Source organism: Rhizopus delemar, genomic scaffold, assembly GCF_000149305.1.
Source record: "Rhizopus delemar RA 99-880 supercont3.8 genomic scaffold, whole genome shotgun sequence".
NCBI classification, from domain to species: domain Eukaryota; kingdom Fungi; phylum Mucoromycota; class Mucoromycetes; order Mucorales; family Rhizopodaceae; genus Rhizopus; species Rhizopus delemar.
Window position 1 is genome coordinate 602,387 of NW_027137834.1, and position 13,712 is coordinate 616,098.

Genomic DNA, 13,712 nt, shown 5'->3' on the forward strand with positions numbered 1-13,712 from the left:
TTAAGCTCCTTTTATGGATTTTTTTTTCTCATTCTAGTTTATAAAAAAGAGATAAAAGCTATACATTGAATTTTATAGCGTACGTCTGCTTGTATTCATACATGCTTTCAAAAAATAGCAGTTGATAATTTAAATCGTAAAATAATAGCATTATGGGCCCACACATTTTAATAATCACAGTGGTTACAAATGGTTTTTTAGCAACAAAAGAAGCTTACATTTAAACTTCAGAACCAATAAAAAATCTGATCTTCCGTACCTTTCTCTCCCTTCACCACTCCTTGCTTCCCCCACTGACCCTCCTCTTTTTCTTTCTTTTCCTTTTTCTTTTTCATCCTATTTTCATCAAGTAATACACCCTCAATAGAAATGGGACTTGGTCTAGAAAAGTGTTGCTGTTTCATTCCTTTAAGATTAGGCACTTTCTTTATTGCCATTTGGTTTTTTGTAAAAAAAAAAAAAAAAAAAAAGAAAAGAAAATTAGTTTTATTAAATAATACAAATAGGTTATCTATTTATTTTACAGTGCAACTGGTTTTGTGGGTGTAAATGGTAAAGAGGAGAAAATCTTACTATAACTTGTGTTACTTATGTAGTTTATAGCTGTAGTATATTATTCCAGTCAATCAGCTAAACCTTGGTATTACATCACCTTATTGTTTTCAATTTTTATTTGTGTTGGTGGTTTATTTGGTGTGGCAGGGTCTTTATTTGTAAGAAGCAGATCAAAGGCTCATCATAGAAAGAACTAATATCAAAATATAGGCATCAAGACGATTTTCAAAAGTGTTTAATGTCATTGTTTGGATTAACTGTGTGCTCTCTTGTATTATTTATATTGTTTCTCTTGTCATAATGGCTACCAAAAGACAAAGCACGATTGATTCATGTCAAGTTATGGGATTTGTAGGCATCAATAATGCTCAACGTGTGATTGAACCTGTACATTTAAGCAGCAGTTCATATTATTCACCTGTAAAATATCCTGGTCTATTAACTGAAAATGCAGCTAGTGAAAGTGAATGTTCAGCCATGTTGAAGCTGTTTTTAATACTCTTTGGTGTCTTGATATTCATAGTTCAAATAGTTCAAGTAAAGTATATAAAAAATGAAATGTATAAATGAATTAAAAACATCTGGTAGATTTATTTTGCTTATGTGGTCGGAGCTTATGTTAAACGATTAAAGAACGGTGCTCGGCATCACAGATTACACGCACAGCAAATTAAAGATTTTGAAGAATCAAGGTATCATATGTCAACTGTGTACTAGACTCTTTAAAGAACCACACTTCATTTGTAAATAACTAGCTTAAAGCCCTTCAGAAATAAACTCTATTTATATTAAATATACTTACAAACAAAGGGCTTATAAGAAATATATTTTATTGTAAGCTAATCAAGTTACAGCTCATTTTTGAAATCATGCATTTTATAACACAAATAGAGAAAAGTGATGCTTATTTTGAATAACGTGATATTTAAGAATAATTTGATTTAAAAGGATACTATAACGTAAACCTGTATTAATAGTGGTCATTACAATGGACCTGGATTGGATTACGTTTATTCCATTATGTTACACAGGCCAGATATTTATACATGACAATGATCGTTATACTATGCTTCATCGAAGTTGATAAAAAAAGTATAAAAATACAATTGATACCCTTACACGTGAAGAAGCCATTGATGTATAAGATCGAACACTCAGTAGACATGTTCAATAACAAAATATATTTCTATGGCATGCTATTGATTAATTATTGCTGTTGACGACCTACTGTCATCCAATTTGCAAACAGCCCTTGACTACTAAAGACAACATGATTACTGTTATACAAACATGCCCATATACGCATTGTTGAGAGTCTTGCATCTGGATGAATATATGTTGATCAGAAATATGATCAACTAAAGAAAGGCGTATTGCCAAAGCATCCTATTGCTTTATAAAGTTCAATTATACTGATTCCATATTTTGAAAAAAGATCAATTTTCTGTACTAGAAGGCATTGACTTGTATTCTTTTATGAGTAATAAAGTTATTGTTATGATGGAGACAGAGACGAAGTAAGAGCTATAATGAAGCTTTTCTAAAAAGACAATTGTTATAGACTTAAAACAAAATGTTGATCCCTGAATTCAAATGAACAATGAAACAGCAAATAGTTATCAAACCAATTTATTATGTAGCGGAAGCAAACATGTGCTATTTAAGGATATGCACCTATTCATGTATTGTGATAGTAAAATAGGTATGGACATCACAGTTACAGATACTAATGAAGTCATTCCATAGTTTGTTGGATAAAATAGTAAAATCAGAATATGAATCCTTCTGATGTGGAGAATAACGAAACATATTGCATAGATAAGAACGGATGACGCTGTTAGCACCTTATTGTAAATAACGGCCCAACACTTTTCTGGAAATAGACAAAAGGAATATAGAGATAACGCTAGATTCCTAATGAACAAGTATTAGTTAATCTGGCCAACATTAAAAATTAAGAGCGCAACGGAATGGGCTAAAAATGTTGAAATTGTTCCAAGATTAGGGCGTTACACTCATGAGGAAGAACCCAATGTACCCTTTGAGAAAGCAATGGGGCCAAAAAGGGCCTCAGACATTGGTAATTTGTCACTAGATTATTCAATATTATTGGCAACAGCGACATACACACCCCTAGATTATAAGTACAAAATTATACAATATCATAGCTGTACTTATCTGAAGTGACCTTGTTGGATTGAGGTGTCAGAAAGAGAGGAAGCTTTTGGAAACTTGTCTCTTTCTTTTGTTAGAATTAAATAAAGGAGACTGTTTATAAAGTCTTAATACACAATTTGAACTTATGTAAATAAGGCGGATCAAGCTTGATGAACAGTGTTTTTTATGTAAAGAGAAGAATAAGACATATGATTTTAATACTAAAAAAAAACTATGAAAGAAGGCACAAAAACTATTGAGGGTAGGGTATCTGCACTAATGGTTGCGTGAGAGAGGAGATGGTTTACTGTTGTTTAATATCAATAATTGGCTTTCAGATCCAATCATTGATAGGGGGGTTTTTTTTCCCTTTGTTTTTGGCTATGGACTGAACTTCCTCATATACTAGATCTCGTAGCTGGAGGAAGCAGGGCATAGTATGGATAGCCACATGCAAGTGTTCGGAGTAGCGAGGTAAGAAGCAGGCTTTTATCTTCATCATAACGTAGACCCTAGGCCCAGTCAAAGCCATTTTATAAATTGAACAAGTATAACCTATTCAGTTCGAGTAATCGGAGGGCTTATTTTGTGGTAAAAATAATTATTTAGTCACATGCTATATACAAGAACACCGTAAATAACAGGGTTGCTCGCTCCATGTTCTACAAGATGATTGAGAATATATTGCATTTCAATTGATAACTTGAAGAGGCCACCTTCACTAGCATTCTTTGGACATTTAACCTAGACTAAAGACAGCCAAAGATTTTCATGTCTACTGAAGTGTGAATCTTTATATCTGGTCTAAGAAGAGCATCACCTTCCAAAGCTGTGAAATGGTTGTAAAAAAAGTCAAACAATTCATAGGATTAGTGTAATTGTTAGAATTGAATAAAGGCTTCTAGTACGTTGTATCGACTTACCCCGATTTTTGCAACATATGACCCAAAGGAAAAACAGCATGCACAAAAGGTTTTAAAGCGAAGCCAATGAATATGGATTCATCAGCTGTACTGAGGTCCAAAGAAGCTTAATAGCTCTTGATCCTTATGAAAAAAAGGCAGAAAAGAGTTTTAGTTATTACAGAGCTTCTTTCAAAGTATGTTATTATTCAGTTACTTTTCTGTCATTAACATATCGTGAATGACTTTTGTGTGAGTTTCGATTTCAGCATTTGTCAATTGCCAGGTATTTAGCTTCCAGATTCGAACCAGCAGCCTTGCTCTATACAAAAAGAAAACCTTTGTGTGAGTTTCCTATAGTAAATAACTGACAAAGTCGAAATTTGGTCGGGAGTCGCCTTTGATTCCTCTTTGATTTTTAAAGCTTGTTTTATATTCAAATTATGCTCCTTTTCATGGCAATTCTAATAGTATTCTTTTTGTCTTGTTGAATAACGCTAACGGACATTATTGAAGAAAATATAAATGGAATTCCTTAAATAACCATCTATTGCAGCAGTCGCATTTCGATGAGTGCTTTTTACCTTATTCGCAGATACATAGTTTCACTGGCAACAATATTTAAAATGTTATCAACTTCATCTATCAATGTTTTTCAATACCTTTTTTGTTCAAAGAAGCACTCCTGAATATGCTAATGAGCCTTTGGCCAATATCTTGTTTGCAAACGAAATAGAATTTGATGCTTGGAATGCTAATGTTGCTATTCATCATGTCAACTGGATCAAACGTCAGATTCAAGTTAATAAGAAAAACGCTACTATTGTTTTCCATATCCCGAAGAGGCATTGAAAGCTTGTTTGTTGCCAAAGGGGACATGACGTTTCATATCTTGGCACAGTAAAACAAAAACGGTAAAGAGATAACCAACATGTCAGTAACAAAAGGCTTAACTTTTGATGAAGCATCAGAATCAAATCAAGTAACTATTAAAAAAAAGTTATTAAAAATTGTGGTTACTACAATATATGGTTGTTTAAGGGGATTCCACCAGATATGTATCGGTACACTTTAATAAAATGATTTTAGAGTTTAAAAGTTCCCAAGCAATTAATTATTATTTCCCTTTTTTTCTTTTTCCGCGCTAGTCTTGTTATTTTAGACATACCCTGAATTGCTTTCTTTTTTCCCTGGACCCTTATTTGTGTAACTCTTTGCTAACCTTTTTGACTGCTGGTTTCCCTCTTCCATCCCTTCTTCCTTTTCAAAAAAAAAAGAAAACAAATAAACAACAAGCACAAATATTCAAAAATAAGGTGTTATTGTAATTCACATAAATCAAAAAGCATGAAAGTAAGATAAAAATAATAAAAAAAAGACTGTACACAGACTAGTTTGTTTCATGAAAATCACACGAATTGTGTAACCATTCAAACCTTATGTCAATCACATGTTTGAGGATAAAATAAAGTGAGCTCTTTACTACCTTTAAGGTATCAAATACATATTCTATTCATTATGGTTGGAGTCATGGTGATGATTATAAAGTAAAAAATGCCTACAACTGTGAATATTTGTCTATTTTACGCCAACTTGACCATCTAAAAGTAAACAAAACAAACAGCTTTAATTGGTGATGATCAAAGTAAAGAAAGGAAATTCTGGAATGGAAGAGCAGTTACACGACAATGGCAGTTATCCTTCTTTTGTTTATTTATGTCTCTTTTCAAAACCTTTTTTCCTCTTTTTTTCTTTATCTCTTTTAAAACAATGTATCCCCTAAAGAAACTTGCCAGAGCCTTTATTATTACTCTTGAAAAGATGAAAGAATCACCCCTTCTTGAAGGGCGTGATCTTCTAAGAGATTTGCTGGTGGATAGGTAAGATTTTAAAAAGCATTTGCATTTAAACAACATTCTGACATCTTTTTTTCCTTAGGCTTGGTCATAGGCTTGTTGGGCTTCTTACCACCCCTGAACAGCCCAAAGCCCAACAAGCCGTTGCTCATGAGTTGGAGTGCCGCAAGATAGCAAAGCACGGCCTCCCAATCAAGCGAGAGAGAGAGGCAGATGATGAGCTTTGTTTGGGCCGCCTAAATCCACGTTTGGCCGGTCCAAATAAGAGACGAAGAATCGGCAGCTGTGAAGCGGAACCATTCCGCCAGCAGTTGAAGAGAAAGAGAGAGGATGATGATGAAGGAAGAGATCGACCAAGCAAGAAACAGAAGGTATGAAAGTAATCTTAGATTGCTTTCTGCCTTCTTCCTTTCTTTGCTTGGCCGACTCGTGTCTCCTTTTTTCATCTTCTTCTCCTCTTTTTCTTTCTGTTCCTCTTTTTCTTGCTTGTTTTGTTGGATTGCTGCTGTTTTGTTATCTTGCTGGCATTGCTTTTTAGTTGTTGCTGTTGCTGTTGGCTTTGTTGCTGTTGGCTTTGTTGCTGTTGGTTTTGTTGTTGTTGGTTTTGTTGTTGTTGTTGTTTTTCTCTGTTGCTGTGACCTTTTTGCTGCTGTTGCTGTTGGTTTTGCCTTGCTGTTTTTCTCTGTTGGTGTGTTTTTGTTGATGTGCTGTTGGTTTTTTTGTTGATGCGTTTTGCTTTTGGTCTTTGCATCCTTGATTTTGTTGTTATGTTGCTTCTGTTTGTCGTTGATGTTTTGCCTTGTTGCCTGGTGCAACAGATTCACAATAAAATATAGTAAAAATTAGACATCAATCTAAATTTAATGATATGATACAAAGATCTGTACTTGTTTGAGTATATTATATACGTAAGCCTCACTAAAATATCACTGACTCCGTGAATAATAGAACAATCGTTCGAAATGTTCTAAGAAAAAGCTCACTAAAACTTTAGAAAAGCCATGGCGTTGGAATTATATTCATATGTTATGTGCACTGTGAAACTAAATTGAAGCTGGATTGCTGTTTTAAGTTGAAGGTATTATTCTTTAAGTTTGTCTCTAGCTTTGTTATGCTTTGAATCAACTTGCTCCTCCTCGTTTATGCTCTTCTTCACCAGAAATTTATTAGCTACTAGCATCAAACGCTGTTTATTGGGGAAAATTTAAAAAAAAGTAGCAAAAATTGCAGCCCATCTTTATATATAAGCTCTATTGACGTAAATAGATCAAGTTAATGTAATATCGCCTAAAATCCAGAGCATGACGCATAAGTTAAACTGTAAATTTATTAAATAGAACTGGTATGCTTTGCATTTCGTCTCACTTTTTCAAGCTCAGAAAGATGCTGTGGTTGTTGGTGGTATTATTGAACGTCATCAAATAGTCACAAAAGCAGTCCTGGTTCGTGCCTAGTACAATTTATTGTCCTCTTTTAAAGAAGCAAATTTCAACACAAAAAAAAAAAAAAACAAAAAGAAAAACGCGCTTACAATAATATACTTTTGGTTCTCGTGTGTTCCTCCCCCCTCTTTTCCCCCTAATCCTTATGTACTATGCGCAGGTCTATGGTCCATCTAAAAGATGTTTCTAGACTTATTAGGCTTATTAGTACACCTGAGCAGAGCAATGGGATCTGTCGCAGGCGGAATTCACATCTACAAACACTATCGCAAATGTTCCAACCACCACAAAAAGAACTGTTTACTATTTCCGATTGCTGCATATTTTATAGACAAAGATCTGTCTTGATCTCCAAAGTATACAGGGCTGTTTCTAGCCATTCAGCAAGTTATAAATCAGAAGCTCGAAAGCCACTATCATCAGCCATGCGATATCCTCGATCATTAGCATTATTGAATTTGACGAATCGTATTTCCTTGTCTGATCTCGATCATGCCATTCGCATTCGACAAGCAGATAAAGCCTGGACTCTTTTTAATACTCTTTCCAAGCGGGGAGACATCATACCCTTGACGATTTGTTGCTCATTGTATGCATTACTCGTGTTTGCAAAGTCAGCATTGTGCCGCAGTACTATGGTAGCTACTCGACAGCGTCAAATGGATCAGTTACTGGATTACGTACAGCAGTACCATCAGTATACAGCCGAATTATTTTTACCATCCGTACGACATATTGAAATACCCCTCCGCAAGGAGATCGCGAGATTGATTCGATTTGAGGAACCCGAAAAAGCATGGATAACGTTTTTCAGAGCGCATAAAGAAGGAAAAGAAAGATTATCGAGGAATTTGTGTATAAAGCTGATCATACTAATGCTGAAAAGCAAAACACTGACTCAGGATCAACTCAATCATCGAGTGCGGACAATTGCTTTGCACGGAGCGGGTAAAATTGATAATCAAGATCGAAATATATCAGCATCAGACATAGTGCGGATAGCACATATTTGTCACCAGTACCAAAGAAGAAAGCGCAAAGCAGCACACCATTTGATTGATGAATTTATAGCAGGGATACCAAAAAAGAAGGAGAAGAATAGAGCTGATGCACTGGATGAGTTGATCGGGATTATTTTGTTAAATAAAGATTTATCAAAGGCTCAGTATGTGCTTGATACAGCACGAGAGAAATATGCGGAAAAAATTACGGTTAATGAGACAGTCTATATTAAGTTGATGAACGCATATCAAAAACAACAGAACAGTTTTCAAGCACTAAAATTATTTGAACAATTCTTGGAAGGTGATCACCAGCCAAGTTTGAAAGGATTTAATGCAATCCTGCATATATTGGCTTTTCAAAAAGAACCCGACCGGGCAGTCTTTGTGTTTAGCGCAATGTTAAAACTCAACATTAAACCTGATGCTGCTACTTATACCGAAATGATCCGTGCCTATTCACGCTCAACAGATCAAAGCAAATGTATATTTTTTTACAACAAAATGCTCCAAAATCAGTTAACACCCAATGTCTATACCTATGGTGCTCTTATGGATGCTAGTGCTTGGCGACATGATGTTCAAAGTGTTCTTCGTTGGTTTCAAATAATGCTTTTGAACAAGATTGAACCTAATGAAATCATTATTTCACTTGTTTTGAGATCATTTTCGCAACAAACCAATAAGAACGTACCACAAGTTCTGCACTGGATCGTTCAAGAGGCTTCCATGGCAGGTATCAAACCAGACGCAGTTCTTTATACTACATTGTTAAAAATACAATCTGAACGATCAGGTTTAGAAAGCGCACTAAAAATCCACAAAGAAATGATTGCTCACTCCATTGAATCTAACGCATATACCTATACTACCTTGATTGATGCATGTGGTGATTACAACGCACCCGAGACAGCTCAGGAGATTTTTGAATTGATGAAAAAGAGCAATCGACATCCACCAAATACAGCAACTTATACAGCACTCATCAATGCATGGGCAAGAAAAAGTCATTTGGAGCAAGCCAATACGTTAATATTGGACTTTTTGAAGGCTTGTAAATCTGATAAAACTGGTCGATTTTGGATAGATGGTAGAATACATCAACGAATAACATGGTGCACCTTTTGTTAATATTTTGTATAAAAAAGTATTTATCGTTTTACATTGTAATAATAGCAATAAAAAAAGAGAAAAAGCTTAATTATAGTATTGGTTTGTTTGTATTCAAGCTAATAATAATAAAGAAGAGAAAATAATTATTGGAAACTTTTATGGACTTCAGTGACAATTCTTCTCGTTTCTATAAAATAAGCAGACTACTTCTAATGCTAAAAATGATTAAATGCAATCTTGCTTTATTCGGGTATACGTATCCAAGCCCTTCTCAACTGCGATATTTCGTAAATTTTGTTGGTAAAAAAGTTGACCAAAACTATCTTGATAGTGTCTCATGTATTGTTTTCTTTTTCTCAAGTTTAGTAAAGATTCTGCAAGAAAAAATATGGTGGTAAATCCATACCTAACTAAAACAACATGGCAAATTATTGTCAATCTGAATTTTGAAAGTCAAAACGAAAGATGTTGAGTCAATTGTATGTAATTTTGTTCCTGACAGAAGGTTCTTGATAAGGTGAATGAATAGCTATTTACGATTAAAAAAATTGTAATATTTATTCAACTCAAAAGAATTCCGTAGTCTTTTATTTATTCACTTTTTTTAAAAAAATGGACTATCGACAATTAGCAGCTGAAAGAAGAAAGCGCATTGCATGTAATAACTGTAGACGTAAAAAAGTAAAATGCTTTATTTTTGTTTTGATAAGATACTGAGATTCGTGCTTGATAAAAAAAACAAAAAAAGACAAAATGCAATGGAGAACGGCCAAATTGTGACAAATGTACAAAATTAAAGCAAGTGTGTTCCTATGCTCCCGATAAAGAAATACAAAACAAAGCATCAAAAAGAGAACAGATCCGTTTACTAGAAGAACGTTTAGCAAAAGTGGAACATACAATTACATGCTCACCAGAGCAGAAGGAGAAGCTGCCACAAGAATACCTTATCAATCATTTATTAGACCTTTATTTTAATCATTTGGGTAATCAAGCACTTCTTACAGACCTAGAAAAACTCAAACGATCAGTCAGAGAGAATACGTGTGACAGGTTCCTGCTGTATTCCCTAATGTCAGTAGCTGCTAGGTAAGCGCAAAATAAGGAATATATTTATGCATAAAAGTAAAATAAAATAAACTGGTCTAGGTATTCAAAGCGTGAAGAATTAGAAACTTATCCTTATCTTGCAAAAGGTGCAAGGTTTGCTGATATAGCAACCTCAATGATTAATGAGATACTTATGGGCCCATCCACCCTTGATCATATTCATGGTATCCTTCTTTTAAGTTTACATGAGTTGGGGCGATATCAAACCAATAGATGCTGGAGATATTCAGGACTAGCCTCTCGTATGATATGCGAGTTGGGACTTCATAAAGATAAGCTATTCGATGAAGAACCCGATACGGTTCTGAGTATAGAAAAATGGCTTTTGCATGAAAGTAGAAGAAGGGCATATTGGACATGCCATATGTATGATGTGTATGGTGCTGCATGCACAGGATTACCTATGTGCATGCATATAGAAGACTCTAATGTTCTACTACCTTTAGACATAGATATGTTAAAAACCGCTGATGACATTTATCAGGAGACTTTTGATGGTAGTAACATTGTTCATTATCGTGTACTCCGTAATTCAATGACAAGTCTTCCTGAAGGAATCACATTCTCTATATCAAAGTCAAGTCTATTTAAAAAGCGAGGAGAGGTGAATCAAATGGGTTTAACAGCACAAATTACAAAAGGAAATGTCCTTCTTGGAAACATTATTCGCTCTCTTAATAGAGAAACAAATGTCAAAAACCCATTTTCATTTTATCGTCTTGGATCGGACTATTATCTATATGATAAGTGTCTCACGGCTTGGGCTGAAGAGTTGCCTTTCCAATACAGAAATACCATTGAAAACTTAGAGAAATATAAAAAAATGAATCCTGTTCAGCTAACTCAATTTTTCACGGTGAGTAAGCCATACGATTTCTATATTCTGTTTTGCTTATTACTTTCAATTAGGTACACATTTTGCATTATGCGACTGTTGCTTTACTGAATCGGCCAGCATTATTATTAGCAGACATACTGAATCATGATTTGGACCCACAAACAAAAGAAAATATTCTTCATAGTGCACAAAAATGTACCAACGCTGCTAATAATGTTACTATGTTGTTAAAGGATTCAAATTACGTGATGGATAGAATACCTGTGTACGTTGCCTATTTGGTTTACATTTCTGGTACTGTCGTTATTAATATCACGCAAGGTGTATATCATCAAAACATAGAACACTTATTAGAAGGTTATCTCAATTTCTTGAATGTAAGAGTGTTTAAAAAAAATATTTTTTTAAAAGAGCTAATTTTTCATTTCAGGAATGTAGAAGTTATTGGGCAGTTGCTGATAAATTTTATCTAATGATCCGCGACTTATATTTAATGCGGAAAAACAATTATGATCAAGGAAGACAAACAGCTTCTCTTCCTTCTTCTTCTGCCAGTCCACAAGAAGTCAGTGCTTCTTTGCTTAACCAAATGGATGCTGATAATCAAAGTGAACTAGTTCAACAAGAAAACATGATTAACAGCATAGCAAGCAATCCAGTCTTAGCCTGTTTATCTGGCAACTTCCAACAGCAATGCGTCGATGTGAGTGGACTTTTTTTGTCTTTATCACATCCATTAGGATACACGTATAATGATGATGGATCTGCTGTTTCTTCATTCGATCTGTGGTTACAACAGCAAATGAAATGATCGTATACTAGTATAATAAATTTGTATTAAAAATGCTTTGCAAGTCAAGTAGACCTACTACAATAAGCTTTTTTCAACAAAGTCAGAATTTATATCTCTACATTGCATGTTACCAATGTTGGGCCTAGGTCTCTGCAGTGTAAAAATCGTTGCCAGAAATATAGCCCTGCTTTGGAGTTGTTAAGGTTGTAAATAGTTGTTTATCTCCAAATATTAACATTAAAAACTGACAAAATACTATATGATTCTTAATGCATGTTAAATTTAATTTGCTTTCATAACTTAGATTGAAAGAATTGGATAATCAGTGGATTTATGCTGACGTCTGGTTGATTAAGATGCATTAAGCTCTTTATTTATTTTAGTTGAGAGAGATACTCTTGAATTTGTTCTACAGTAAGTTCATTGATATTATCCACTATTATTTAATATCGCATGGCTTTGAAAGATATAAATTACATGCAATAGTAGTTTTTTATTTTATCAATGATTTGAGAGACACAACCTAAAGCTTTATCAGCGTCATCAAAGCTTGTTAAATATAAAAAACAACGTCTCCATTTATATCTTTTACTATATTTTCAATAACTATGTATAAAAGTAAAGCTACGAAACAAATACACCTATATATTTGCTCCAAGAAGGTTTCTTATGCGTGAATTTATGTCCTTTTTGTGATATCAAATGATAAATTAATTTTTGGTGTTTAATGATGACTTTTCTTGTTTTAATTTGACAGAATTAAAAAAAAAAATTAAACCAATTGTTATCCCTTGTATGAGAAAAAAGAGCAGAAAAAGGTTCCTCATTTATATGCTTTTAAGATTCGTGGTATGGTGTGAATTCTTTATAATCTTCAAGTTTCTTTATAAGGATATTCTACGTAAATTATATAAGCAAAAATAGAAAATAACATTTTGTAGCTCTTTACTTACCTAAATAATCATCCTTTTTTTTCCATAGCTTCTTCTTCTTCTTTGTTGTTACATGTTCTGCCCATACTTCAGTGCAATATTTTTTCTTGAATTTACGAATAAATACTGGATCCCTTTATAGAAAAAATTATTGTTAAAAAGCCTTTGTGCTTTCTGTTGAAAATTATTACCATAGCTCAGATGCAACACCCAGATCCTTACAGCAACGCATCAATGCGTTACTCTTGCACCCTTCTGCTGCGGTGGGCAAACCAGACACATCAAAGAAATCTTGTTCTCCTCTTGCCTGTGATACAAACCGTCCTCCACAAATTAATGCGTACTCTCTAGAAATGTTTTTGGGGGAAATCGTATGCTCACCGCGAGGTGCTAAGCCCCAACCACCAGGCCCAAATGCTCTGTTGAGGATACGACGATATTTGATTTCTGGCAAATAAAGTAAACCATCTACAAGTTTTTTTTTTGTTTTGTTTTGTTTCAATCGTTAATTAACAAAGTCCAATATTTTTCTCACATTTCTTTTTAATTTGCCTGGTTTAATTTCGATATCTTCAACATTAATTGGTTCAAGTAATATATTTGCTACTTCGTCTGGGAATCGAACGGTTGACAGACCATAAAATGAAGTAGACCAATTTTGCTCTCCTTCGGTAGGTGAATTGTCCAATTTCAAAGTATCGAATTGAGTTGTTGTTGGAAATTCAGTAACAGGACCACCCAGTTTCGCTTCAGCATCTGCTTTGCTAACTAGTTTTGGTTCCTCTTCGACTTTCTTAGGAACTGCTGCTTCTTTCTTATATACTCGAGTATATTTTGTTGTAGTAACAGCGCGTGTCTTTTAAACAAAAAAAAAATTAAAACTATAGAAAACAGTTGTTTTCTTTTTTTTTTTTTTTTACTAGCAAAGAAGGTTTTAATCCTATTCTTCTAACATTCGTTAATGCTTGCATTTGTGAACTATTAACCAAACACAGAAAAAATATTTTTTTAAC

The 13,712-nt window shown here is 34.1% G+C and overlaps 7 protein-coding genes across 7 annotated transcripts; 5 read left to right on the top strand and 2 right to left on the bottom strand.

Annotated features, from left to right (window-relative positions):
- Positions 1-369: 369 nt before the first annotated feature.
- Positions 370-1,272, top strand: RO3G_10455 (uncharacterized protein; the record flags this gene model as incomplete). Its single annotated transcript, XM_067665040.1, has 5 exons — positions 370-447; positions 507-552; positions 604-713; positions 766-1,092; positions 1,144-1,272. The coding sequence occupies 5 exons, from the start codon at positions 370-372 to the stop codon at positions 1,270-1,272; spliced, it is 690 nt and encodes a 229-aa protein (XP_067521141.1).
- A 2,990-nt stretch (positions 1,273-4,262) lies between these two features.
- On the top strand, positions 4,263-4,518 carry RO3G_10456 (uncharacterized protein; the record flags this gene model as incomplete). Its single annotated transcript, XM_067665041.1, has 2 exons — positions 4,263-4,404; positions 4,460-4,518. The coding sequence occupies 2 exons, from the start codon at positions 4,263-4,265 to the stop codon at positions 4,516-4,518; spliced, it is 201 nt and encodes a 66-aa protein (XP_067521142.1).
- An 866-nt stretch (positions 4,519-5,384) lies between these two features.
- RO3G_10457 (uncharacterized protein) lies at positions 5,385-5,847 on the top strand (the record flags this gene model as incomplete). Its single annotated transcript, XM_067665042.1, has 2 exons — positions 5,385-5,494; positions 5,553-5,847. 2 exons carry the CDS (start codon positions 5,385-5,387, stop codon positions 5,845-5,847), a joined length of 405 nt encoding a protein of 134 aa, XP_067521143.1.
- A 65-nt stretch (positions 5,848-5,912) lies between these two features.
- On the bottom strand, positions 5,913-6,221 carry RO3G_10458 (uncharacterized protein; the record flags this gene model as incomplete). The annotated part of the gene is made up of 1 exon (XM_067665043.1): positions 5,913-6,221. One exon carries the CDS (start codon positions 6,219-6,221, stop codon positions 5,913-5,915), a length of 309 nt encoding a protein of 102 aa, XP_067521144.1.
- A 963-nt stretch (positions 6,222-7,184) lies between these two features.
- RO3G_10459 (uncharacterized protein) lies at positions 7,185-9,044 on the top strand (the record flags this gene model as incomplete). Its single annotated transcript, XM_067665044.1, has 2 exons — positions 7,185-7,860; positions 7,984-9,044. 2 exons carry the CDS (start codon positions 7,185-7,187, stop codon positions 9,042-9,044), a joined length of 1,737 nt encoding a protein of 578 aa, XP_067521145.1.
- A 1,546-nt stretch (positions 9,045-10,590) lies between these two features.
- On the top strand, positions 10,591-11,785 carry RO3G_10460 (uncharacterized protein; the record flags this gene model as incomplete). The annotated part of the gene is made up of 3 exons (XM_067665045.1): positions 10,591-11,045; positions 11,159-11,351; positions 11,405-11,785. 3 exons carry the CDS (start codon positions 10,591-10,593, stop codon positions 11,783-11,785), a joined length of 1,029 nt encoding a protein of 342 aa, XP_067521146.1.
- An 856-nt stretch (positions 11,786-12,641) lies between these two features.
- On the bottom strand, positions 12,642-13,670 carry RO3G_10461 (mitochondrial genome maintenance protein; the record flags this gene model as incomplete). The annotated part of the gene is made up of 5 exons (XM_067665046.1): positions 12,642-12,664; positions 12,721-12,833; positions 12,891-13,167; positions 13,336-13,555; positions 13,620-13,670. 5 exons carry the CDS (start codon positions 13,668-13,670, stop codon positions 12,642-12,644), a joined length of 684 nt encoding a protein of 227 aa, XP_067521147.1.
- Positions 13,671-13,712: the final 42 nt, after the last annotated feature.